Consider the following 26,721-nt stretch of genomic DNA (forward strand, 5'->3'; position numbering starts at 1 on the left):
ACGCGGGCTGCGCCGCCGCCGCCGCCTCGCTGGGCGCGCTGCTCGGCCTGCTGTGGCGCGGCCGCCGCCTGCCGCCACCGAGCTTCCCCGCCGCCGCCGCTGACGTGCCGCTACCGCCGGTAAGTGCCTCCGCGCCCGGCCGCGCTCTGCCCCGCGCGTTCGGGCTTGGGGGAGGGAGGAGCGGGGCTTTGCTCCGCGGGGAGGCTGCGATCGTGAGAGGGACGTGTGAGAGCCGGCGCGGTGCTGCGTACGGCCGCGCTGTGAAGCGGGGGAGCGCGAGCGGAGCACCCGTAGCGGGCATTTTTGTGCCTCTTCTGACTCGCACCGATCCGTTCTTACGAGCTCCTTGTAGCTTTCTTTAGGAGCGTTTTCCAGTTCCTTTTGAGCGGCTCAGGGGAAGCTCGGAGTTGAAGGAAAACGAAACCCGACGCATCGCTCTTTCTTTTCTTGCCCCCCCCCCCCCCCCCCCTCCTGCTTTGTGGAAACCGTAATGCGTAAGCCCCCCGAATAGGGTTGGAAGTGCCGACGTCAAGAGGGGGGCGATCGTTTCGGTCGCTATGCCCGATGTGCTTTTTGTGCCTGTTTCTCTACGTGGTCCCGCATCTGTGCCCATCCAGTAGTGTTTTAAACGCTCGCTGTTAAACGGTGCTGTTACACGGTGCTGTAGTCCTACGCTATGTGCTGTTACTCCGGAACCGGACTAAAGGCTGGGTTTTTAAAGTCGCTGCTAAAGCAGCAGTGCCTGCCTACTACAGCCCTCTTTCTGGAATTGATTTCTTTTTTTTTTTTTTTTTTTAAACCTTCTCTGTGATTCAATTGAGATTTTGTTTGTCTCCCCTCCCTGCACTACTCTCAGAACGTGAGCTGGTTGGAAGGAGGGGCAGTCCCTAAAGGAGAGCTGTGTGTTGCCCTGGCATTGATTCCAGGTGTCACTTGCTTGGTTTTCTCATATTTTCGATGTACTGCTTTGCTGATGTGTGTACAGATCATGTATATTTGATGTAAAAATGGCTCATGATCCCTGAGCTGCTTGAAGTACTCCCCTGAAGATGATTTTGTGTATGTTGTGCGGTTTTCCTGACTGCTGGTTCAGCACAGTGTGGGCAGATGAAGCAACAGTGCCTGTCTTGGCAGCATATAGACATGTTGGCCATCTGTGGAGATTTTTATTCCCAAGTGTCTTTTGTATGTTTAGCTTGGGTAAAAATGTGAAGTTACTCTTCTTATTGTACGTTCCAACCATGCCTGTGCTCCTTCTACCATTTGGTTGTTACCTTCCTGTGTTTGTGGAGTCTTATGTGCTGTGTTGCCTCTTTTGGGAACCAGTGGCAGGAAGACAGTAAAGCCAGAATGCTTTCAGTGTTTTCACGTCTTTTGTCCTTCAAGAGTAGGAAGAATAGGAAAGAACCCTCTCTTGGCCTAATATATAATATTTGTGGAGGAAATGGGTCCTACAGATCTAATTTTCTTTTCCATTTCTTAAGTCTATGAACATGCAGGATAATGTTTATTTTTCTTTCTTTGATTTTTCACACTGGGGTTAGCATACGAGGAAACAGAAAGCATATGGCAATAAATATTTATTCTAGTGGGAGTCAGACTTAGCTCTTGGGAAGTGAGTGGGAGTACTCAGTCAACTTCAAAGGGGCTTGGATTGAGCTCTTCATGCTGTGCTGGAAAAAGTGAACTTTTTGTGAGTTCTCCAATTCTGCAAGCACTTACAGCAGGAGTTTAGTGCTGCTGATTTTCATGAGTCTGTTTGTGCAAGTGAATAACTCAGTTGAGAAAGTGCAGTACTCTACGTTCGTATTTCAGAAATGCCAAGTGTATGCCTTTTTCTTTTTGCCTGGGATGGATCCTGGAGAAGTTGTCCTCCCAGATGTGAAGCTTTGCTTTTGTCCTAAATGCTGCTTGTACCCTCTGGAACTTGGGCTGCTGTTAGGTATCTCAGTAAGAGCGTTTGAAGCTCACTGAGAAAGTCTGTGTTGCCATGAAGAAGCGCCTTTGTCTGCATGGGAGAGCTCTGACCACAAGCTTCAGTTTCTTCTCTCTGTTCTTTTATAATTTTTAAAAAGAGAAGGAGAGATGTACAGACAAATGATAATATCTTGCAGGAATTAGTAGTAAATAGTTTCCATTCATATTTGAATAGTGGGAATTGAATGACACTGAAAGCATGTGACATCATTATCAGATATTTTTCAGCTGTTTCCAGGAGCAGGTTTAGGACCAGATTGTTTGTGGCAGAGGGGGGCAGCAACATGCAAGACAGCAAAAAGGCACCAGCTGAACTCCAGTTAAAATGTGTAAGTCCCAGAGGACTTCTTGCTTCGGTGTGAGCAGCCTTGCTAACGCCAGCAATAGCCCTGGGAAGGACTTGTTAAATGTGTCACCTTTTAAAATTCTGACTTGTTCCCTGTGTCACTGCTAGCTTGCATAGTAGTAGAAGAGATGGCTTTGACTCATGTGAAGGATCATGTTAACCAGGGAGGTGGGAAGGAGAGCACCTTTTTTTCCCACATTTCCAGTGTGAGTTGTACTTTTGCCAAAACAAAACAAAACTGGCAGGACAGTTTTCTTTGCAGTGTAGTATTTTAACTCTGATTCAAAGCAACAACTCTGAATAAGTTGGTTGGTTTATCTGCATTTAAGCGATGCAAAACCCGAGGATTTGTTTATGAAATTCAAGTGCTGCTACAAATGCAGATAAAATGAATGATGTATTAAGAACAACCTACATGGTCTGCCTCGCAGCAGTAACAAAAGCAATAAATGTGAGCTTGGTTTTTCTTCAGCCAGGACATGCTGATTTTGCTGTCCTGCTTTTCAGTTTCCTGTGATTTCCAGGGCTCCCAGTGTTTCTTTAAAACTTGGCTCCTGACTGTTCGATTGCTCTTGTTTGCTTCTGCTTAACAGCTCTCCATTCCTAGAAATATTTCTCTCTCAATTTAGAGAAACTTTTGTGGCAGTGTCATACATTCCTGAAGTGCTGGTCTTGAATGTGAGGTTTTTCTGGAATTTGTCACTAAAGTGAAGGTAAAGCTTTTCTCCTTGGATCGGGTAGTGACTGAATCCTCTGCATTCTGGAAGATAGCACTCATATATATATATATATATATATATCTGCCATGAGTTCACAGACATAACAATATATTTAAATATATTTTGGAATATAGGACACTTTTATATCACAGAAGGATGAATAATGAAATTATTGGAAGTTATTTGCATGTAATCTGTGCTTTTCAAGGCAGATAAGGAAGGCAAAGGACATGCAGTTTCAGCCTGCTTCACTGTTGGATGCTTGCCATCAGACAGGGCTTCTGAAGGTGAGCTAGCAGGAGCCCCAGAAGCTGCAGGAAGCAGATTTGCCATCTGTGGGCCTTGATTTTCAGGCTTTTTGCAGGGCAGCACTTGAGGTAATGAGAAGTTTTGAGCAGCTGTGAGGGAGAGGGAAAACTGCCTTCTTCCTTCCTGACTTCTTCTTTACACCTTAATAAGTCTTCAGATGTATTTATGGTTTGTTGTTGCTTATTTATTTGTTTACTTTAACATCTGCCTTAAACCAAGTGTGTCTTCCAGTCTGTCTCATTTTCTGCCCCATAAAGGGATACCATGAAAGCTTTGCTGCTGCCGCGTTTTGCTGGTCTTTCTCTTAGTCCTTGCAGCTTCTGCTCATCACTGTTCTGTTACACTGGTTTTAGTTCCTCTTGGACTTACAGCCAAATATGCTGGTCTGTGATTGTGCTTCTAGTTTATGAATCCTTTTTGCACTGAAAGGAGAGTATATGTTTCACTTCTATTTATTTTCAACAAAACAGAGGGTACGATACTTTTGTTCTTTGTGATATCTCTTACATAGGCAGGTTAGCAGTTTGTTTTTGATGACACAGGTAAATTTACTACCGTGCAAGTCCTGAAATTAAAATAATGAAAAGATAGCATAGCATTGCCTATCAATTTCAGGAATATTTTAAAATTTTGAGTGTAAGTTGCATAAGCCTCAAGTAGTCAGCTGCGGTTCTATGAGTTGCACTTTGGAGCCTGCAGCTTGAATGGTTTTGCTCCAGAAATGCCCCTTGTCCATAGGAATTTGTAAGCTGGTTGAGAATGGAATTCCTGCCAGGATGACAACTACCTGCATATGTAACTATGAAGCAAAAATTTTATTCTTACAGAAGACCAATCTCAGGAAATGAAATGCTTTTCAGACTCTAATTTACTTGTCCCATAACCACTTAGCATCTTTGTTCATTTTTGTTCATTTGTGCATATGTTGAGATGGCACTGTGTCATGCTTAACGTTTACTTATCTCAACATTGCGTTAGATTGGAATTTCATATTTTCCTGCAAATCTGGCAGGTTGTACCTTTGTGAGGGCTGCTGCTTACTTTGAGCAACGGAAAACAACATCGGAAGAGTGCTGGGTAGTTTCTTCTGCTACTTGAGTTGTGCTGAGTGGGTCAGTAAGAGCAGCACTGGGCTCAGTGCCCAAATCTCTGGCACTGGAGTCCCAAAGGTAGAACCAGAAACTCTGTCATAAGGTCAGAAGTGCAAGTGTCTTTCATGCGAGGTATGCTTTGGGATTGAAAATGCCATACCCTGTAACAAACTCCAAAAATGAAATCTGATTGACCTCCAGCTTTTGCCAGGTCTTAATTTCTTGTGTTCCGCAGAGGAGAGCAGCAAAACTTCCATAAGGAAAAGGCAGCTATGTAACAAGGTGGTGGCCTGGGAAAGGACATCATATTCTACATGATGAAAAACAATTAGTTGAACAGCCCTAAGAGAAACAAATTGATGTTGTGTCCGTGCAGGGTTTGTGTAGTCATTCTGTCCCATGATTTCTTTTTTCTGCAGTTGAGCTTGCATCATGGAATAGAACAACGTTAATAAAATGAATGGGCCAGTTTCTTCTGCAGTGTTCTGATTCTGTGTTAAAAAGTCAGAACACAGCTCTTTCATGGGATGAAAAACTGTGGGAGGGAGGGGTTGGAATGGGCACGTGGGGTTGTCAGGCAGGGGCTGCCATGGAGGTTTCTTTGGCTCCCTGGCATGATTTCCATAGCACATGGCTGTTCTGGCCTCAGTGTCAAGGCTGTGGCTTCTCACCATCTTAATCAAGGACAGACTGTGATGTTGCTCCATAGACTGGGACTGTATACATTTCCCAAGAATTCACGGAAGCCTTCTGTGATATTAGATCAAGCTAGCCTGGATGTCTGGCTCATTGCCAGCCAGCCTTGGGTTGGTTTTTGCTGTTTTTTTTTTCTTTCCTGGGCTTTTCAGACTGTTGTTGTCTGCATCTGAAATCATTCTCAAAACTGTTGAACAATGAATGTTGTTCAGAAGTCTCTGGGAAAAGTTTGCGTCCTTTATTTTTTCATCCAGGCTGTAAACAAAGGCAAGTTCAAGGAAAACGTAAGCAGTTCCAGGAAGCAGCCGTCTCCATTTGTTAGCAACCTCATTCTTTGCACAAGTTATGCTTCCCACAACTTGTAAGTCATTTTGTCAAATCTTACTTAAGTTTCAGTCCGGTTTCTCTCATTCCTCTTTGGCAGTAAATTCTGTTGGAGTGGAGCCCATTGTGGGGCTGCAAGTCAGGACCGACTAGAACATTCTGAGTATGAGAGCATCTAAGTGAGAGCTTTGAGCTAAGCTAAGCCATTTACAGGCATCTTTGTCTCAGGGCGATGCCAACAGTTTCATGAAACATAGCATAGTTTTCTTGTAGATGAGCGGCATAAACTGTGGAAACACTCAAGTAATGGTTTTCTAGTTGAACCTGTTCTCTGTGAGGTAAGACATCTGCATACATCCATCTGACTTGAGATAGGTGGGAAGATGATCTGCCGGATCTGCTGGATTTTGCATTTTCTCAGTTGATAACTCTGAGTTTGGAGTGTGAATTTTTGGAAGATCTTCTGTTATCACAGGTGCTGTGAGCCTGTGTTAGCAAGTTGTCACTGTTGTTTTGAAGGTGGCTGTTGCCACATGCCGTACAGCTTGGGGGTGCCTATTTATTCAGTTGATTCATCATTATTGTCACAGAAACAGATTTATTATTTTTTTTTAATAAAAAGCTAGGGAATAGATTTTGCTAAATGCAAGTTCGTAAGACTGAAAGGAAAAAGGAGTTTGTTCAGCTGTTTTGTTGCTCAATTTAAGATCTGGTCCATTTTCAGCTGCTAAATAAAGTATGCAGATCTGTGAAGGATCATCAAGAATGATAGAACAGTTCAGGTTGGAAGGCATGTCAGGAAGTTGTCTACTCCAGCCACCTGCTCAGAGTGGGCATGGCTTGGTCAGGTCACTCAGTACCAGGGATGGAGGTTCAGCAGTCTCTCAGGCCTGCTGTTCTGCTATTTGAGCAGCCTCATTATTAAAGTAATTTTGCTTTATATCTGATCAGAATTCCTTGTGTTTCAGTCTGTGTCCTCTGCCCCTCATGCTACACAGCTGAAAGAAATGATGGCACCTTCTGTTTACTCTCTCATTAGGTAGCTGAAGACAAGAGTTATCTCTCCCTTAACTGTGTTCTAACCCTCCAATGCATCCAATATTTGTGTTTGTTCACATATTAGATTCTCATTTATCCTTGAAAATCACTGTTTAAACAAGTGGAAGGTAGGTTTCTTGCTTGGTCTGTGCCTTTCTCTTAGGCTGTTTGTCACTGTATGCATGCCTGTTTTGATATGGAAGATTCCTCAGAAAATCCAACATGCCACGCATCTCATTTTTCCTTCAGTAAATTATACACGTGCAGGTACAAAATCACCATTGCTCATGTTAATAATCATTTCTCCCTGTTTAAAGTTCTCTTTGATCGCTTGTCCTGAACTTTCTAATTGTAAACATTGCTGTTACCAGGTTCTCATTACAAAAATAAATTGGTGCATTTTAGAAGTCAGATGTTATCAGCATTAGAAAACTTAGTTCTTGCAAACTAAAACATGAGGTTACATCTCAGTGAAGTTCCTTGAATGTTTGTAGTGGAAATGCTAAGTCATGGCTTGAACTGGTGATTGAGCACCTGGTGGAAGGCAGGGCCAACTGTGGGGAGCTCAGGTGCATGAAATGTACCTGAGTGACCAGATGAGGTGGGGCTGGGATCTACCCCTTCCCGGACCTCATTTGAGGGTTGGCATTAGAAGCAAGAGTCAGGAGGTCCTTGTACAGCTGAGGCCTTCTGAAGGTAAGCAGCTTCTTTCCTTTATTTTTGTGCCCATGGCTGTTGCATTTGGGCAGATCCTCATTTGCTGTAGCTTGGGATCTTTATTGCTCTGCTGTCATTACTGCATTTTTCATCATGTGACAATGTTCAAGGTTGAAATGTGGAAGTATCCAACGGTGTAAGGAGCCAGCTTACATCCTGAAAACATGTGCATTGCATCATGCAGTTACAGTGTGGAGCCATGTTGCGATTGTGAGTTCTCCCTTACAGCATTTGTTTTGTGTTTTTCCTCTACTGTAGAAAGGTCCCGAATTAAGAGGCAGGCAAGAAGACACAAGGAGAGCTCAGTATTTATAATTTTCTTATGTTGGCTGGAGTTAAGCTAATTTTGAAGTGAGCAATTTGGTTAGTGCCAGTATGAGTCTGTGTGCACGTATCTGTAGTAGGTGGATAACATTACACCAAAATACACCAGGCATTAGCCTGCAATTTGGCTGGAATGATGGCATAATACCTTTTAAAACCCTGAAGGGTGTTTCTGCTGAAATTCTCCTTGAAGTTTATATTGCTTTCGTGTTCTTTGTTGGTGTATGGTTCAGTCACTGGGGGCATGTGTGGGAAGTGCTGTCTTCTCGCAGTGCAGCTGTGCTCTTTTTTTAGTGGATAGGTGGTGCTGCTTCTCCCCTTGTAAGTCATCTGCCATCACTTTAGTTACTTCATTTTAGTTACTTGCGTCTGTATGAGTCTGAATTCCCAAGAAGAGAACTGAAGTAAGCAAAGTGGCAATGGGGACAGTTTCTATTTCTGATTGTAATTACACTCGTGTCTATATGGGGATGGTGTGAATCACAGAATGCTCTCTGCCAACTGAAAAATTTTTCTTCGTCCACCCACCTGTTTGCACAGTAATGGTTCAAAATAGACCAATGTTGGTATTGTCCAGCAGCTTAAAATGCGATGGCCAGAAATCTTTTCTGAAGGAAGAAACCTGAAAGAATGTGAACTGAAATTACCGTAAGAGAGCTAATGGCTTCAGTTTTATTTTAGTTGTATTTTATGAGGCTAAATGAAGGCTGGTACACTGCAAAGGTTACACGTGTGCAGATACAGATGAGAGTATGATCACCTTGAACTCCAGTTCTAGTTGTCATTTAAAGAGAAAAGAAAATTTCTTCTTATGAATGTTCTCTTTGAATTTCAGAGTAATTGGACTGGGAGCTCCCACGATGCAGTTCAGATAAGGAGGGTGGTCATTTCTCACAACATGGATAAGGCACTGAAAGAAGGTGAGTCTTAATTTGGATAAGGAGCATCAGATCCTTTATGTATCTCTTGTCCTCTTATAAAACTGTAACTGTACAATATGTCTAGATTTTGAAATGGCCCTGGTTTCTTCCTTCTTGATAGAAAAGATAAAGTCTTGGTCTTCCCAAGAGATCAGCTGCAGTGAGTAACGTGAAGTTGTGTTTGCAGTTGAACTGTCATCTTGTTATTTTAACTGCTGTTTTGTATGTAAATATCTGGAAAATATGTGAAAATTGAGTCCTTTGTAACTGAAGGTTAAAAAAAAAAAAAAAAGCCTAACATTAACATTTCAAAGACTCATTTGGACTTCTCTGATCTGATAAAATCTAGGCTCTTGCAGTAGGTCTTTCCATTTGGTCAAATTTTTGCAATGAAGACTGAATCTGAAGTGGTGATTTGTACTTTTGACTGCTGCAATATATGAAGTCTGTGGGTCACCAGTGCAGTCTGTGGTTTGTGTGAAGATTGTGAACTGTTTCCCATTATCAGCATGGAATTGGAGGTAGAGGGGCTATTTGAAGAGAGAAGAGCTGTTGTGGATTACTGCGTGGAAAATGTTTTTTTGCTCTTCCATCCTGCTGCATGCATATGGGAGAAGCTTGTGTCTTTGAAAACATGACAGTATCTTTGTTTGAAGTAATTTTTCTGCAGATTGGATTGGTAAGTCCATCCTTACCCAGTCAGGCTGAAAGTTAGTTAAGAATATTCTGAAGTGATTCATTTCTCAGAGTTGAGGACTTAGTGCCATGACAACTTTCTTTATTGCCATTTCTTTTCAGAACAATTTTTACTTTCCATTCACACTCTTGAATTTTGGAGAGCAAACTTGTCAGATGGGTTGTACTTCTTCCAGGCCTAGCTAAGTGACTAACAAAGCCAGCTTGTCCTCTGTTATGCAGTTAACAAGGATGAGACTTCTCTCACTACCGCATGTAAATTAAAGCAAGTCTTTTAATCTCCCAAAGGTGTTGGAGACAGTTTGAATTTGAGATGCTGAATGAGTTGCAAAATGAGACATTTTACTTTTTTATTAGAGTAAAACAGTCAGACTCTGAAAATGGACATGGTATACTCCTTGCCCCTGTAGATACACTTTCACAAGTTCATATTCTGGTTTCTTCAGCTTTTCTTCATTATCCATGTAATTAAATTTGCCCAAGTTTTACAGTACGTTGCTAACTATCTTGTGTCCATCCAGAATTACCTGTCAACTTTTGCTTTTATGCTGCATTTTTCCTGGTGTTACTGCCAGTCTGTGTGAACTTTTCTCTTTACTCCATTACCAGCTCCCCATTACCACATGGTTTGCTGAGATTTTGTGATGTCTCTCTCTCGTGGTAACCTGTCACGTGCTCTATTGCATTTTGTTTTTGTTCTCATGACCTGTTAAGGTAGTGGGGAGAATAGGCATCATTGATCATCCTTACTTTTAATTAAAGGAGTTACTGATGTTTCCATTTCAGCTATCAGTGTTACTTTATTAAACTAATAAATACTGTGGTTTTCCTGTCAACCAGCTGACAACAGGTGCCCTCCTGTGGAACGGCTTCTCTTTCTGAAGTTAGTACAACAGAAGTATACGGAATTGACATTCAACAATGTCAGTCACTTTCTGCACCAGAAAGGTTTACGTCTGTATGCAGCTCGGTTAGCAACTTCTATCTCCCACTGACAAGCAAGTAGTACAAAACAAGAAAGCTTCACAATGTTTCTTTCCCCTTAATTGCAGCATTTTTGCATAAGCTGCAGGTGCAAGGTGAGAGAAAGGTGAATTAACCCTGCTACCCTGTGATGTGTTGCATTAAAGTGTGCAAAATCAGAACAAATGTAGTATTATGTGAAGATTTTTAAGTTTCTGAATACAGCAGAAAGAAAACCTTTTCATTTTAAACCCGAGTCCTTTTTTCAGCCAGCTAGGAGATTGACACTGAAATGTTTCTCCAGAAAATTTCATGCTTTGTTTCGCTAGATTGATATGATTCTTGTTGGCACTTCATTTCTTGTGCGAAGAAAAGATGACCCAGTCTTACAAACACTTTTGGCCTTTCTTTCTTTGCGTTCTTTGCTATTTCTTGCTTGGGAGCCTCGTGCTTTCATCCCATATCATTGGGCAGCTCACGGATGCCTCTTAGGAAAGGCCGTGCTCAGGCAGACCCAGCTACTGTTGCACAGTGTGCTGTCGCAGCTAAAGGCTGCAGCTGTCACTAGGCTGCTCTGCCACCAGGGTAGCTGATCTCCTGGGAACTCAATTTCATCTTCTAAATGCCTGATACCTTTTATCATTTTTCATGGCCAGTCTTCGTCTCCATATTACCTACCCACTTTTCTGGATCATTTATGAATAAGTGAAACAGCATGGATCAAAGTACAAATCGGAACTCCGCTTGTGAAATTATTCTGCTGTGGAAATTGGCTGTTTGGTGATGCCCTCTGTTTCTTGGCCCTGAAAATGTTTCATGCCAGGGAATGCCACCTCTTCCTCCATAGCTGCTTAGTTTCCTTGGGTCCTGTGCTGAGTCTGACTTGATGGAAAGATTTTGGGTGTTTGATAAGATTATACTTGTAGATCAGATCTTGCCTATCTACATTCTTGTTGACCCTGTAGAAGAACTCTGCTAGGTTTGTGCATCAGGACTTCCCTTTAAAAATGAAATATTTTCACAGTCCATCTAATTTCCCAATTGAGGATCCGCATGTTGACTTTTAGGGAAAAAAATGCAATGCCTTCTGCCACTCTGTTTGAACAGCTGTATTTTTTTTTTTTTCCCCACAGCTCTCAAAAAGCTGTTTGGGTCCAGAATTTGAGCAAGGCCTGATTTGAATTCATGTTCTCTCTGCCATTGGTATTCAAACGCTTGGATCTGAAAAACTCTCTTGGCAGAGAGTACATGGGTAAAGTCATTTGTACAGAAACTTCTCTGATACTTTACAAATGCCCAGGAGACGCATTAAAAATTTTTTTTTCTTCTATTGTTTATATATTTGGTGTTTCCTGTGTCGTCTTTTCTATGCATCTATGGTAATTATTCAGCAAATGTGAAAAAAAAATTAAAGAAGTTAATAACACAAACAGTATAAAATGGGAAATTGTATGGGCATGATCTTTTTTTTTGCATAGGAGCAGTGATAACATCTAACCTATAAAAGGAATATGTCAGTTTCATCAAGGCTGAATGGTATAAAATGCAGCTGAACTATGAAGTGCTGGTACTTTTCCCAGCACAAACTCGAAGAACAGAACTTGGATCTTAGCATCACTGTTGCTGATGTCTGGGGCTGGTTCCCAGTCCTGAAGTCTGGTAGTTCAGACAACTTTTTACCAGCCTGTGGCATCGTGGCCTAAATACAGGTTTAATGAGCATGAGGAACTTAAGGAAATTAAGATAATGTTAAGTATAAGGCTTCATCATCTTAATCTGTATTGTGTACCTAAAACCTAATAAATTCTGAAAGACGTTAGGTAAGTAATGACCTTTTAACTCTTTACCCCTTTAATCTCTTTAGCTTTAAAAATAGATGTTTTGGAAATGATCAATTCAGATCATTAGTTATCAGTTTTTAGGAACTCTAAGAGAAAAGCTTTAGTGTTTTAGCTTGTTCTTTGAAGATGAGTATTTGTTTAACTGAACTGGCTTTGGGCACTGGGCAAAGCCAGTTCACCTGGTGTTAGCTAGCGACTAACAAGTAGCAAAGCATTCAACTTTTATTTCTGTGGGACAGTTCTTTGCCAGGTACTTATATGGTATAGCCTTTTATAGTCATCTTTTGCTAGATTTTTTATTTAATGCTTTTTTTTTTTCTACCGAAGCAGCTTATGATAACTGTGTCACGTATGTTAAATCTAGCTTTGTAGTAACACAGTATGCAACAGCCTAACAGAATTAATCTTCATATTGCACTTAGATTTCACTGGTTGTTATTCTTCCTGTTCTGGAATAGCACAAGCAAGTGTTGTAGCTGTACGTTCTTTTCTGTTGCTGATACAGTCACAGAAGAGTTTTGAAATTGCTTGTAATGAGACTGTTCTGGTCTCTCCTTTCAGGAAAGGATATTCACTTTTTCTTTGGTACTCGAAGACAATGCCTGAATTTGTGTAAAGACAGTATTTCATACCTGTGTTGTGAGAAGACTAAGGCTTGGTTGGAATACAGGTGTTCTAAAAGAGAGGATAGCCTAAGAGATTGAGATGCAAGTTGTACTCCTGTTTTGTAGAGATCTGGCCAGCGCAGATAAGGAGCCACTGCATAACTTTGCTTTTCAGGCACGGGGCTCTTAGGAATTCTACTAGTGTAGAATCTTTGAAACTTCTATTTACTTATTTTGTTTTTCTTTGTTTTTCCTGGATAAGTCGTTTGGAAGCCTTGAACTGTCTTAGTAAATGCCATCTAACTTCAGCTCAGTAAAGTGACTTGATTTCTTTATAAACCCAGGAATTAGATTTCTAAACATTTGGCTGCAAACTTCTATCAATTTTCAGTATTTTCTTTTGAAATGATTTTGGTACAGTGAGGTAGGATGAAGCCTGCTAGTGTTTCAGGGAGGCAAAATTAGTCAGTGTAAGTTGTTTTGCTATTAGTACATTATTAATTTCACTGTCATGGTGCCAGGGAGCTTTTTATGGTTTATTAAGCTGGCAAAAAAACCCAGCAATTTCAATCGAAGTGGAAACTAAGGAATAGTGGAGTAGTGTGATTGCATTAAACAGTGGGCTTACAATGACAAGTGGGGTATATTTTTTGTTTAAAACAACAGTGATTTAAAAAAAAAAAAAGCCCAAACAACAGCACAATTCTGAAATCAGGATGTCTGATAAAGAGCCTGCTCAGACTCACAGGCATGTGACGTTTCTTCTCTCCTTTCTTTTCCAGTTACCCCTTTGGTTGTTCTAAACTGTTTTCATCCCATTCACAACCCCTCCACTGCCAACTTTTCTCCCACCTTGTTGGCAGCGCTGGATGTAGCTTGAACACCTCCTACAGCTCTGGAGGCACCTGATAGTTATGCATCAGTGAAGCTGGAGAGGCACAAAGCTCAAAAAAATCAAGAAAGTAGATGGAACTTGATTTACAGTAATCCTTTTGCTTTTAGGTACAGTTGGGACTGTTACCTTATCTTTCAAGTTCATGCTGTCTTGCTAATCTGCTTGTTCACTTATCCCTGTATCTTCTGATCCTTTGGTACCTTCTATAACATTGTATATGCCTTTTCAAATACAAAAGTCTTAGCGCCTCCTCTTTTAACTGTAACTTTGGAGTGGACACAATGTTGAGTTTGTATATGAAGAAAGTTGGTTTCAGTCTGCAGCAGTCAATACACAGCCAGCTTATAAGGTAGATCGTATAATCAAATCCGCTGTTGAGACACAGATATTAGCTTGAGGTTAGTGTTTAGCCAGTAGCCTGACTGTCTGAGCAAATCCACTTACGGACTTTGCTCTGCAAAATGACCTCCAGTAACCTGCTAGGTGCAAATTTCTGTAGCTTTGCCAACATCATGCTCTGGTGAGAAATTAAAACCCGGTGGAGAAGTTGTGAAACCTGTTACTCATTTAATGGTGTGGAGGACTAAGTTTCTGCTATCCTAGTGTGCCTTCACTTTGCAGATTTTGCTATTTATTGTTGTACTTTTCCTTTCAGTGTTTGACTACATCTACAGAGATTACATCCTGTCCTGGTATGGGCAGCTCAGCAGAGATGAAGGGCAGCTGTACCAGCTGCTATCAGAAGACTTCTGGGAGATTGCCAAGCAGCTGCGACTGAGGCTGAGTCACATTGATGTAGTTAAAGTCGTCTGCAATGATGTAGTGAAAGCTTTACTCACGCACTTCTGTGACCTTAAAGGAGCCAGTGCCAGGTAAAACTCAAACTGTATTTAATTGGAGTTTTGCTTGTCTCTCTACTTTTAGATTTGCTATATCAAAGTAATGAATAATGTAATATTTCCTTGTGTATTTGATAAAACCTTTCAGGTTTCTTACCAGATACAGGGACCTAACAGGCATCTGTGCCAGGCATCATGGCATCTGTGACACCCAGGGGAGACAACGTTTATCCTTTTCCTCAGAGTTCAGATTCACTGCGATTTTCATTTGATCTTTGAATCCTTTGCTCACTGTAGGAGATGGACTGCACAAGTAGTGCAAACCTGCAAGGAAAAGGAGAGAGAGACTGTCAGAGCAGCCAGTGAAGAAGAAACGTACTTAGTTGCACTTTTTCTGCAATAGCACAAGGTGTAATTCCATTCAGTTTTTCATTTGTGCCAGCCCCAGGAGGGGAAGGCCTTGTAGTTTCTGTAAGTGATCCGTTCTGCAGTAACTAGGTTTTTCTGCTGAGAGATTATTGGCTGGATTTTCTTTCTCTTTTTAGATTATCTTGTGGATTTCTTTTTGGCAGTGTTCTCTTTGTCCACTTAAAAGGGCGACGGTTTCCTAAATACTGTAGGTGCAGCCAAATGGTAATTGCATGTGTGAACTCATACACCTGTGCAGTTTGCTAATCTGAGTGAACGATTTGTGTAATTGAGAATGGAATTGGGGCTTATGTATGCACTTACCTGCAGTTACTCTAACTGCAGTATGCTTTGGTCATTCAGATTTGTGCCACACATTTTATACTGTGAAATTGTTTTGCCTATTCATGTACTTCTTAGCCCCCTTCTAGAGGAAAAACACTGCACTGTTTTTGGTCAGAGACCAGTCTCTGTGTTGCCATTTGCACTACTTTCTGTTCCACAGCAGATGATGAGGTTAATGTATTTTAATGTATTTATGGTACGTCCCAGCTATATGTGATCTAATATGTAGGATGTAAAGTGAAAGGAAACTAAAGAGTGATTACATTTCTACCCCACCCCTCATCCCTCCCAACTAGAGTGGGTGCTGCCTAGACAACTGCTTTCTCAGTTTTCTTCTCATAAGACAACAGATAACTCCACTAAAGTGTGTGAAAGAAACCATCTGTCCCTAGAGGGACAGAGGTGTCAATTTCTTCAGTGCAAAATTCATATTTTGTCACTTGATTCGCTTCAGCCATAGAAATTCCTTTGCTTTTCTACTTCCACTGACTGTCTGAGTGAAGCCTATGATGCCTGATAAATCAGGATGAAACAGGCTGCAGTCCTTCAGACTAAGACAGGTGGAAAGAGGCTACATTCCTCACTGTGCTCCTGCTTTCCCTCTGGCTTACTTTAATCATTGCAATGCTCCACTTGATAACAAAAAGCTCAAGGTAAATGACCACTGGAGGCAAACAGATAAGAAAAAAATGCACTTGAATGAAGGAGAGTATGAGAAGAAGAGGCCACTTCCATGCTGGCTGGTGGGAGACAGGAAATGGGGAGGAAGGTCTGTTTCCTTTTTCTTTCCTGGCTTTGGTTACTTTAGAGGAGAATGTCTTTCCTGCTAGAAACAAAGTAAAAGAAGGGTGGTGATGCTCCTCTAGCTGTAGATAGGACTGTCTGGCATGACAAAGAACCATTAGAATGGTAGACAAGGCAACTCATACGTTTTTCATCTTGCATAAATCATTGGGGATTACCCTGATGTCCAGCTGCTTTTCTTTTTAGGAAGGTAACTGTGATGTGTATAAATAATATAGGTACTCAGACAGGAAATGTTGGATAATTCTTTTATTAATCTTTCTGATCTTGATAAAAATGACTTTGGAAATGAAAGGTTGGCTTTGTCCTTGTTTGCAGTGCTTTTGTTGGCTTGCTTTTGGAGTTTTTCTTTTAGCAAGTACTTTTTTCAGGTGTGCTTACTATTCTGGCTTTTGAAAGTCAAAGGTAAAAAGCAGTAAATGGAACCAGAACATTAACTCTTTAACTCCCACTGGTCCACATGATGTTCTGATGTGGAATATTGACAGAAAAATTACAGCCACAACAATCTCTGAGTGTGCTGTGCAAAGCTTGAGTTCTGTCTGCTGCTGTAGAATCACTGAAATCACTTGGATCTCTGTTCTCCTATGTATGTCTCTATTCTTCATTGTTTGGGAGGACACAAATGAATAAAGCTGCTACTTTCATTGCCTGTTGCCTAATGCAGATGAAACGAGCCTGGGCCTGGTCTATGGGCTTCTGGAACTCTTAACTGCAGTGCTGTGTTTATATCAGTTGACTGCATACAGCTACGCTAGGAACTTACGGATAATTGACAAGACTTTCAGATCTTTATCTGTAAATATCTACACGCATTTTAAGATAAGGATTTTTATAAGGATTATTAAATATCTGCTTGTTTGGGAACTCCAAACAGTTGTAATAGCACATTTAAAACTGGACAGGGGGAGAAGTAATGCTTCTATTTCTATTTGAGATACCGTTAAAACTATTAAGTTATAGTAAGTGCTGGGGAGATGGAGTAGCTTTGCTTTTTGTTAGTTTCTGCTCTACCTGCTGGTCACTGCAAAATGAATATTGTCTTTCTTTACTCTTGGTAAGATTCCCCCCAGAGGTAAGATCCTGAACGTTAAGATTATGTCATCAAGCCATCCTAGCTACTGCTCCAGGACAGATGACAGCAGTGGCGCTTGTTTTTCCTTCTGTGATTGCTTATTGCTCAGATATTTCATTGGTAGGTGTGAAGGAGAAGCCTGAGTCAGAAGGGATGCTGCTTTCTGGGCAGATATTTAATCGATGAATTGTATATTTTCCTTACAAGCTGATATTTATATTAAAGCAAATAGAAGGAAAGTAACTGAAAGAACCTCCTTTGCAGAGAGTCATATCCTCATAGGTAATGGAGAATTTGCCAGAAAACAAAGGAAACTTTAAGTGGCCTGTCAGCTGCAGTGCATGCAGCTCCCTTTCCCCCTCATAGTCCCTCAGGCAAAAATGCGTTAGTTGAGTTAAAGAAACAAGAAACAGAGATTTGCCATTTTGCTTGTTTATTCTGTGCAGTTTTCTGTTTGTTCTGTTGACTGTAGTAGAAAAGTCCTGGCAGGGGTCTAACTCAGCCTATGTGCATGTACTGGCTGTTGGCAGGGAATAAATGTGTACAACAGGAAGGCAAAGATGATGAGAAATGGCTTCTGCATGCATGATGGTATAGGTGCAGGAAATACTCCGGGGTGTTGGCAGTCCCAAACAGACCTGACATTCCTTGGGATATTGATGCTGTATGTGGATGTGTTTAGAAAGATACTGATGGCAAAAGGGACTTTAATCTCAATTTGGTGAAATACTATGTGCATAACAGCTGGCCTTCATGCTTGATCTAGTAACTGCGCTGTGTCCCACAAATTAGGTAAGTTTGTCCGGGAAGGTAGGGCTGTGTGTTAGTGTGTGCTCCCAGCTGGCGGAACAGTTGCTGCTTGTTTTTAGTTCAGGTTCTCTATCATTGTTCTAAATACCCAGGAACTGCTTGTTAGGAATGGGTCTGCTGCCAGCTAGCAGACGCTGAGTGGATGTCACCTGTTCCCTGGCATTTAGCTCCTGCTTCTGGCGGTGTTTTGAAGTGGCTGACGGGGTGGCTCAACCTGTCCAGAGGAGGAAGACTTGGCTTCCCTGAGAGGTGGCTGCACAGAAATGGCTCAGACTTTCTGTCTGCCTGGGATGTATCCGATTTTGGATAAATAATGAATGCCTTTAGGGACAGCATGTGATGTGGTGGCTGATGTGTTGTTAAGGAGGCAGTAGGATGTATCTGGAGGATGCAAGAGCAATGGAAATGTGCTGAGGAAAATAGCCAGGTATTCAGTTGCCAGAGAGAAGAGATCCTACCAGAACAAGATAAACAGCTTTTGGAACTACATCAGCTGCACCACCTGTGCTAGTTAGTAATGAAATCTGCACATCTCATACACTGCTTCTCTGAAGAGCAAACAGTATTCACATCCAAGCTGTTCCAAGGGACTTGTTCTGAAATTAGTCTTACTTGTAGAATTGAAACCCTCTCCATTATCCATATTTGAATACAAAACATTTGATTTGGGACTGAATAAATAAGCTTCAGTCAAATTGAAAGCAAGTGACATTTTCACATTCTCCTTCTGAATATGAATTTAAGAACCCGATTTGGCCACCTTGAAACAAACGACTTGTGCTATTACAGCAGTGTTACTGTTGCAGCAGATTTGCTCCTTTGTGGACTCGCTAGCGAAGACCAGTTGTGCAGTGCTGTCTGTTACTGGTAGCCATGCACTGATGCACAAACAGAAACTTCTGGTTTGGCAGCATACAGTTCTTTTTCCACTTTTCCCACACTGAGGCTATAGGCTTGGAGCAGCTCTGTGAGCATCAGTTGGTTGATGCTAAGCTGGGCAGCAGCCTCCAGCTCTGAGAGGGAAGCGGACATATGGAGGATGGGACATGTAGCACCTGAGGGCCTTCTGCTGAGGCCCTGGGCCTCTGGGATGATGCTGTGTCTGTCTCTTTGTAATCACTGATTTGATCACCATGCTGTTTAACTATATATGTGTGGTTGGGCTGCCCCAGGCATGTGGATGTGAGAGGACTGCTAGAGCGCCTTGTCTGTGCTTCTAGAATCATTTTGATACAAAAGGAAATGTACCATCATGACCTCCATTATGGAGTTAGCATGGCACATCCAGTCGGAGGAATACTGAAAAGCCCAGGAAGCCATTGGCATCTGCAAGGAGGTGGACTGGTCATTGCTGGCTGTGCAGTCAAGGTGTGTGAGGTTTGCACCCCTACAGTGTTATGCTTCCCATTTTCACGCTGGATATACTGCACTGACTGTTAACCATGTGCTCAGTTCTGATTAGCAGAACTGCTGATGTCACTTGTTTGGTGTTTGTTTCCCAGCTCTGTGGGAGTCACTTCTTCTATTTGCCATCCTTACTGAATACTTCTAAATTTATTTTATTTTTTGCTGTTGTTAATCCTCCTCTAAATCTGTTGCTTGTTTACAGTGTACGTGAGTGATAATACCAGGTCTGTTACTCTATAGGTGTCTTGCTCAGAGCAGTGTGATGTAGTCTGGAGGTGACAGGCTGAAAACTGATGTTTTAAGAAAGCTAGGTCAAACATATGATATTGTCTGTTTGCCAGTTATGAAGGAAAGAACATACCTTCATTATTTAGCAGTTAGACCTGTTTCTCAAACTAGAAATGATCCCAAGTACTCTGCTTATGCAGTGGCTTCACACTGGTGGGCAGCTAAACTCTGTGGCTGCTTTCTCACTGACCCTCCTCAAAGGAGGAGAGGGATAAAATACGATGGAAAAGAGCTCAAGGGTTGAGGTAAAGATGGGGAGTTCAGTCACCGGTTACCATGTGGGTAAAACAGACTCAGTATAGGGTCATGAATGTAACTTACTGCTGTCTACTAACAAGACCGGAGACTGAGAACCAAAAGCAAACTAAAAATACCTTTCCCCCATCCACCCTCTTCTTCCTCCTGCCCCTGAGAAGTGTAGAGAAATGGGGACTCCTTTATGGTTATTCTGTGCTCTTGGTCTTTTTTCCTTCCAGGTGTTGGACTGTTTCTACTGTTTCTATTTGATGCAGCATTTCTGTTTTGGTGGGTGAAAACACCAGCAGAGCAAAGGAATTTGAAAATGTGTCATAGTAGACTTAAACAAAAACAAGAAAACAAAAAAACATAAAATAAAACAAAAACCCATTTAAAAATACATGAGAGTCAAAGTGTTTATTTACTGAAGTTTTTCTTTAACCTGATAATGAATTTTTCATGTTTTTAATATTTTCAAAAACTGTGAATAATCATAATAGAAGTGGTATGCAAGTTATGTCTCTCTCCTTCTTTCTCTTCCTTTTTTTTTGTTTCTTTTTCACCTTTCTTTTCTTAGGCAGGAAGATCCACCGAGACCTTTTTTGTTGCACCCGTGCTTGAGGAACTCTGATGAAGAAGTAAGGTTCCTGCAAAAATGTTCTCAAATTCTGGTGTGTTGTCTTCTACCCTCAAAGGATGTCCAGTCTGTCAGCTTGCGCATAGTCCTTGCAGAAATACTTGCAACAAAAGGTAGATGAAAGATCAGAGTTAATTAAACATGTACACGTGTACAGTATTAATAATTACAGACATCTTTATGTATGTCTTGATGCTACGCTTTTAAGTACTGATATTTTATTTTCGGTGATGGCCAATTGGGCACTTTATGTTTTCCAAATTAAGCATGTACTTACTTGATTGTCCTGACTTGTTGCCTAGTTTCCTCACGCCTTTCAGGATAAAATTCCTTTTGTCTATTCCTTCTATCATTTTTTTTTTCCATAGAGGAACCCTTTTGCAGTCTTCAGTGATGCTATTTTTATGAATAATTTTGACGTGTTGAGCTTCATTCAGATGCTCAGAATCCATAGACGTGATTATGATTGAATTATGATACCAGACTGGATTTGTTTTAGACTTTGAATTATCCAGTTTTTTAATGAAGGTTTTCTATTATGCTTTTCATTTTATCAGATACGCTTTAATTAGATTATGAATATGCTTGCCATTTTTTAATATCATTGAATTCAAACTCTGAAGTTATGAAGCTGTGAGAGCATTATGCAATTCAGTTCACTATACAGCCATTACAAATGAAAATTTAATGTTACAGTTTCCGAGACGCACAACAAAAGGAAAAATATGCTTGAAATTTCCCAGATGAGACTCAACTTCATCAGTGTACATTAGTTTGGGTAATGGCACAAACAGTTTTATTATGAAGACATATGTGTGAGGTCTCAAACGTACTTTATAGTCCTGGAGACTGGTTTGAAATTCTTATTGATTTTTTTGCATCTTTTCGTGCCTTTTGTCTGTAGTATTCTCGTGAAGTACAACAGTTACTCCTCAACATAAGGATTTTGTTTTAAAATATTTTTCCTCTCCAGTACTGAAACCAGTGGTGGAACTGCTGGGTGATCCAGATTATATCAACCAAATGCTACTCAGCCAGCTGGAGTACAGAGAACAGATGAATGAGCATCAGAAGAAAGACTACACATATGCTCCTTCGTATGAGGAGTTCATCAAGCTGATTAGCAGCAACACCGATGTTGAATTCCTGAAACAATTGAGGTACTTGATACTTCACTGTAGCTTATTTGAAACTAAACGTGCTGCTTTTGCTAGCCAGTTACTGAGATTTGAATGAAATGTATTTTCAATTCAATTTTTTTTTCTGTTGGTGAAGCAGAGACAATAAAGTGGTCTTTAAGCCATGGAATTCATTAATCTGTAATATAGTCAGCTTCTCAGTTTGATGGTAGAAAATGTTAAAAAATTCCACTTAGCTGGAACTCAGCACAGTTTGCAGTGTGTGATTCTCTGACATAGAAAGAAGGGTTTGAGTTCCAGCACACTTTACCAGTGACATAGAGGTGTTTCTGGACTGTTGCAGGGAGTTGTTTTCCAGTTGCATCCTTCTTAAGCATTTTGATGAACTCTGAAAAGTACCTTAAAGACGTTAAGAAAACCCTGTTTCCTACATATTCAATGTGCTGCTTGTTGCTGTTTCCCAGTAAAATAACATGTACACCCTTTTGTACTTATTTTCCTTTCCTCTCAAAAAATCTCAGTTGCCACCTAATTTTCCTTCCGACTTCCATCATAACATACCCAAATGCATCTTGAACCTGTTTGCTCAAGCATGAGATGATCTTTATACTGGCTTTATATTTACAGCTGTGCTGTTTCTCCTGTGATTTCTGATGCAAGAGAAAGGATAAAGAGCAAGTGAAGCCTGGGGAGCAGGCCAGAGGGGTAATATCCAGATAGAATTTTTGTATTGTTTTGGTTTTGTTGAGCATACTAAAGCTTTAGAAAGCTGTTGAACCCGTTTTCAGAGTACGGGTGCTAATCTGTCACCACTAGCCAGAACTGTTTTTCCTTTTCCCTGGCTCACTTTAATTGCTGCCACAAGTCAGCTTTCTTCCTAAATGGCTGCAGCAACATCTGAAAGACACAAGCACATCGATTCCGTTTGGAGCACTCTGGGTCATCTGTTGTGACCCAAACCTTTTGTTAGACTCAGCTTGATCAGGCCAAGTGATGGGTGTACCAAGATGGAATATTGTGGGCAGCATAAATACTTTCTGTTGTTCTTTTCCCTGATTCTGAAACCACTTGCATTTCTGAGACAGGAAAATGCATTTAGGTGATGGTGAAATGATCTTGTTGCTTGGCTACTTACTGCTCATCTGCTGTAAAATTTGCTCTTTACTCTGGGCCAGTGTGCCTTTACTGACAGCAGAAATTAGTCTCTATTACTCCGTCTAAAACCTAATTGACGTCATATTTAGAAACATAATCACACTAATGGATCTGCTTGTTTCAAAAGAAACCCAACTCTTCTGTTGTTTTTCTTCTGGCATATTAATGCACTCAGTATGCTCTCTTTTTAGCTGATAGGTCATCCTAAACTGTGTTCTCTAATATTGGGTAGTGAATTTGCTTCATGGAATCATATGGTTTTGGCTGCGCTGAGGTTTTTTCTTTTCTGCCCTGTGGAGTCTGACAACTATCATTTTATGGTGTGTTCTGCACCCTGTGTAATACTTAAATGGAAAATATTCAAGAAAATCTAATTTAATTTTAAAGAGAAAAATAGTGTTTGATTTTGAGGACTGTGCTCTTTCTTCTGCTGTGCAGAGCCTGTCCCTAATGGAAACATCCATGGAAAGCATTCTCCTGTGGGAGAAGAGATTCCTCTTCTTTTTGGTCTCCAGCACTTAAAGAGAAATGGGCCTACCCGTAGTCCTCTCCAAGTTAGATAGTATATTTTGCAAAGCTTTCACAATGTGCCAAAGAGAATTAGCAGATTTATGTTAAGGAAACCAAACAGCGGTCTCTATATGGATGAGCAAAACAAATGATACTTGAGATGAACACACTAAGTAGTATTTCAGGTTGTATTTCCCATCCGCAAACCACGGGAGAAACTTATAAAGAAGAAACTAGAGTATTAATGAATGACTGAATATCCTGAGTTGGAAGGGACCCACAAGTATTATTATCAACTCCAACTCCTGACTCTACACAGGACAACTTAAAAGTTAAACCATCTAAGAGCAAAATAAACCCTTGGAATTCAAGAGAACGTAGGTAGGTTCCCTTAGAGTGATGGGAGTGGGGTGAGTGCTTCCAGTTGTCATTCTACTGGAAATAAATTACTGGTATGCTGTTCTTAGCATCTGACTGGGAAACCTGTCTTTTCTGAATAATAAAACTCATTTATCACAAGTTTTGCTTCCTGGTTTTACTTGGAAATCTTTTTTCACCACCTATTCTGAGCTGGTGTATGGCATTTATGAATGTTCAGCCTCCTCCTATTGCTACTGATGTTGCCACGTAACATCTTGGAGAAGAATGAATTTAAGTAGTTACAATTTTTTGTGTAGGCTTAGCTTTCAGGAAATTATCCTGAGGCACTGTAGTTGCTGGGAAACTCAATATTTCTTTGAAACATCCCTGCTGTGCTTTATCTTTGCAGATGAATTTAATTACCGTCTATTTACTAAAATAAACATAAAATGTTTTGTTGAATAAAACAGTCTGTGAAGCACTGATAAAAATTCCTCAGACTCTTGACTGGCTGTGGCCAAGAAGGCTCAAGTTCCTGAATGCTCTAATATGTATGCATGTGACATTACAGCACAGTTACATCCCTAAAGACGTCATTTAACCTGATCCTCCTGGGCCCAAACCACCACCCCAGAGTATCTTTTCAGGCTGATCTCATTAGCACGGCCTTGTTAAGCTTTCTTGTGACAAGAATCAGGTGTACGTTATTGGTAAGTAGGGAAGAATTCTCAGCTAGATCATCAAATACCTGTGGGTAAAGGATTTTGTTGCTTTTGGTGAGGAGATCAGGAAAGAGAAGCTGTATGTGCTGCATCTCCTTCTAAGGAAGTGTACCTGCTTTCTGCCTTGCAAAAAGGCTTTCCCTTAAAGGCTAGTAATGGTGCTAAGATTTTCTAAATCTTTTTGTTCCTCTGCGTGGTTAGAAGCATTGCCTTGAGGGGAAAAAAAAAACCAAACCACTATAGATTTTTGTGTTGGTTGTATGGTTTCTCTTTGTAGAACTTAAGTGCTGCAAGAGCTATTTATCATTACTTCTGTAAAAGTTTTGAATTCACAGTTCATTAATATCTGTACAGGGCCTCTGACTTTTGTTCACTTTATCTCTTAACAGAATTTCTCTGCTTTTTGGAAACATCTTTCTGTTTTTGTAGGGACATTTGTAGAACTGATGTTTATTTTTGTAAAAAGTAATTGAGAGTTTTCTGAGGATGTATTTTGTAATTCTTCTTTTTTCCCATTCATAGCTTTGTGTTCTTAAAACTAGGATTTGTTTGGGGGGGGGGAAAAAAAAGCTTCCAGGGAAGGGAATGTTGTGTTATCTACAAACTTCTCTCAAAGTCACCCTTCTAACGTTTACCTTTGTTGTTATGATGAAGTGAGGCAAAGTTTAATTTCTATTGTATCAAGTCTCCACAAAGTGTGTTGTCCTTATTTCTTTCAAGAAGAGAGTCGTACAGGGAAATTTCACCCTCGTTTCTCCTCAGATTTAAGTTAGCATAGATAAATTGGAAGGCTGCTACAAATGAGGAAGGAAAGATGATTTCTGCATGAGATGTGAAATGAATTTACTTCTGTCAGAAGAATACTGGAGATAAGACAGGATGAATTAATGTAGTATGGAGTAAACAGTGATAAGGAAATAAGCCAGCCATGGTGCTGGCTGCTTCTTACTTCTGCTTTAAAAGTGTTTTATTTATTCTGTTATTAATAGAGCAGCAGAAGGTCAATAAGGAATTCATGGTAAGAAGGGCTGTTATCTCATGTTCTGTGCTGCCTTCTACTTAAGATGCGAGGGAAAGGGGTGAACGTGACGAAGAGCTGAGGAAGAGATAAGAGTGGGAAGGTACATGTGAGACTGTGATTGGTCCTGTTTGTTGTGTACAGTTCACTTCTTGAAAATCAAATGAGTATGTCACTTCTAGAAGTTTCAGAGATGTTTACTCACCTGTCACCACAGGGTGTGCAGCTAGAATGTTCAGACCAAACTTGTAGAGAAAAAGGGCTGCAGCCTGGCAGGTCAGTGTGACTGGGGTGGTGGTTTGGGCCCAGGAGGATCAGGTTAAATGATGTCTTTGGGGATGTAACTTGGAGCATCTCCCTTAAAGTAAAGAACGGAAGAAAAGGCTTACTATTATATTAATAATGATAAGGTATAAAACCAGGAACGTGAACAAATGGGTGTAAATTTTGGAAGAAGGGAAGCTGTGGAAGTGGGGACCACCTTCCATATGGTAGTATTTATTTGGTTGTCTGTTCTGTGGTACTTGATAATTTCATCATGTCCAGTGTTTTTAACCTTAGAATGCTGGAGTGAGGTGAGTGGCCCATTTGACAGATGAAAGAACGAAGGCACCAAAAGCCTAAGTGAGCTGCTCAGAATTGCTTGGGAAGCCTGTGTCTGAGCAGAGAGTTAAACGCAGGCTCCTTGTGGGGCTTTTCCTACTCCAAAGTATTGAACAAGAACTAAGGTGATGGCTGGAAATGAGGGAAAAATAATGGCAAAAGGAAATAGGGTTAAAAAATGAAATATTTGCAAACATGTTATCATAGAATTACTGCTTATGTAAATCAGGTTCTTGAGTTTCTGTTTGGTGTTGAAGGAGTTGTGTAGAATCAGGATCACTGCAGAAAAAAACACCTGGAAAGTGTAGTTGGAAGTGAATGTAGGCAGTACGCTTATGAAGAGGCAAAGATTATCCAAACAAACACTAAAAAATTTACAGGAGGAAGGAAGGATGGGGAGAAATGGATAACACTGGTGAACCATAGATGAAGGACCATATATTCTATGGGTCACAGGTCTTCTCTTAAACAGAGGATTAAGTAGTCATGGAAGACTTCCCATGGGGCACTAGGCTTTATCACAGAGTTGGTTGATCGAGGTTAGGTAACTCCTACAGAGATGAGTTAAATTTACTGGAAGACTTCTTTATTACTGGTATTACTAGTTTCTAAAATAAATGTGCTGAGAGAAATGTGAAAGGTTGCTGTGACTGGGATTTTGATGTTTGTAGAAGATTTAATTGGAAACTGTTTCCTTTGCTGTTACAAAACTGATGTTAAAATTCAGTTTACTAACTGTGGTAGCTGTTTTGCATTGTGTATAGTATAGATCTGGGTGATAAGCTGCTTATAATTATTCCTCGGGTGGAGTACTTTAGAACTTTTTCCTCCCCCTAGAAGTGCAAAAGCTCCATATATGTACGCTAGCTAGAAGAACTTTAATATACAGCTGTCTGATCTTGA

The 26,721-nt window shown here is 40.7% G+C and overlaps 1 protein-coding gene across 3 annotated transcripts in view; it reads left to right on the plus strand.

The window, feature by feature from the left end:
• The window catches only part of SNX25 (sorting nexin 25), a 58,057-nt gene continuing 31,336 nt past the window's right edge, over positions 1–26,721 (plus strand). The window contains exons 1-5 of one of the 3 annotated variants that reach the window (XM_052683025.1): positions 1–119; positions 8,377–8,461; positions 14,117–14,333; positions 20,252–20,424; positions 21,285–21,471. In XM_052683025.1, coding sequence (XP_052538985.1) covers positions 8,440–8,461; positions 14,117–14,333; positions 20,252–20,424; positions 21,285–21,471 — 599 coding nt within the window. In that variant the 5' untranslated portion in view covers positions 1–119; positions 8,377–8,439. Of the gene's footprint in view, positions 120–7,177; positions 7,197–8,376; positions 8,462–14,116; positions 14,334–20,251; positions 20,425–21,284; positions 21,472–26,721 lie in introns of those variants that run through there. The other 2 variants (XM_052683026.1, XM_052683027.1) reach the window with 2 other exon arrangements.

This window comes from Tympanuchus pallidicinctus, unplaced genomic scaffold, assembly GCF_026119805.1.
Source record: "Tympanuchus pallidicinctus isolate F22 unplaced genomic scaffold, pur_lepc_1.0 scaffold2, whole genome shotgun sequence".
NCBI classification, from domain to species: domain Eukaryota; kingdom Metazoa; phylum Chordata; class Aves; order Galliformes; family Phasianidae; genus Tympanuchus; species Tympanuchus pallidicinctus.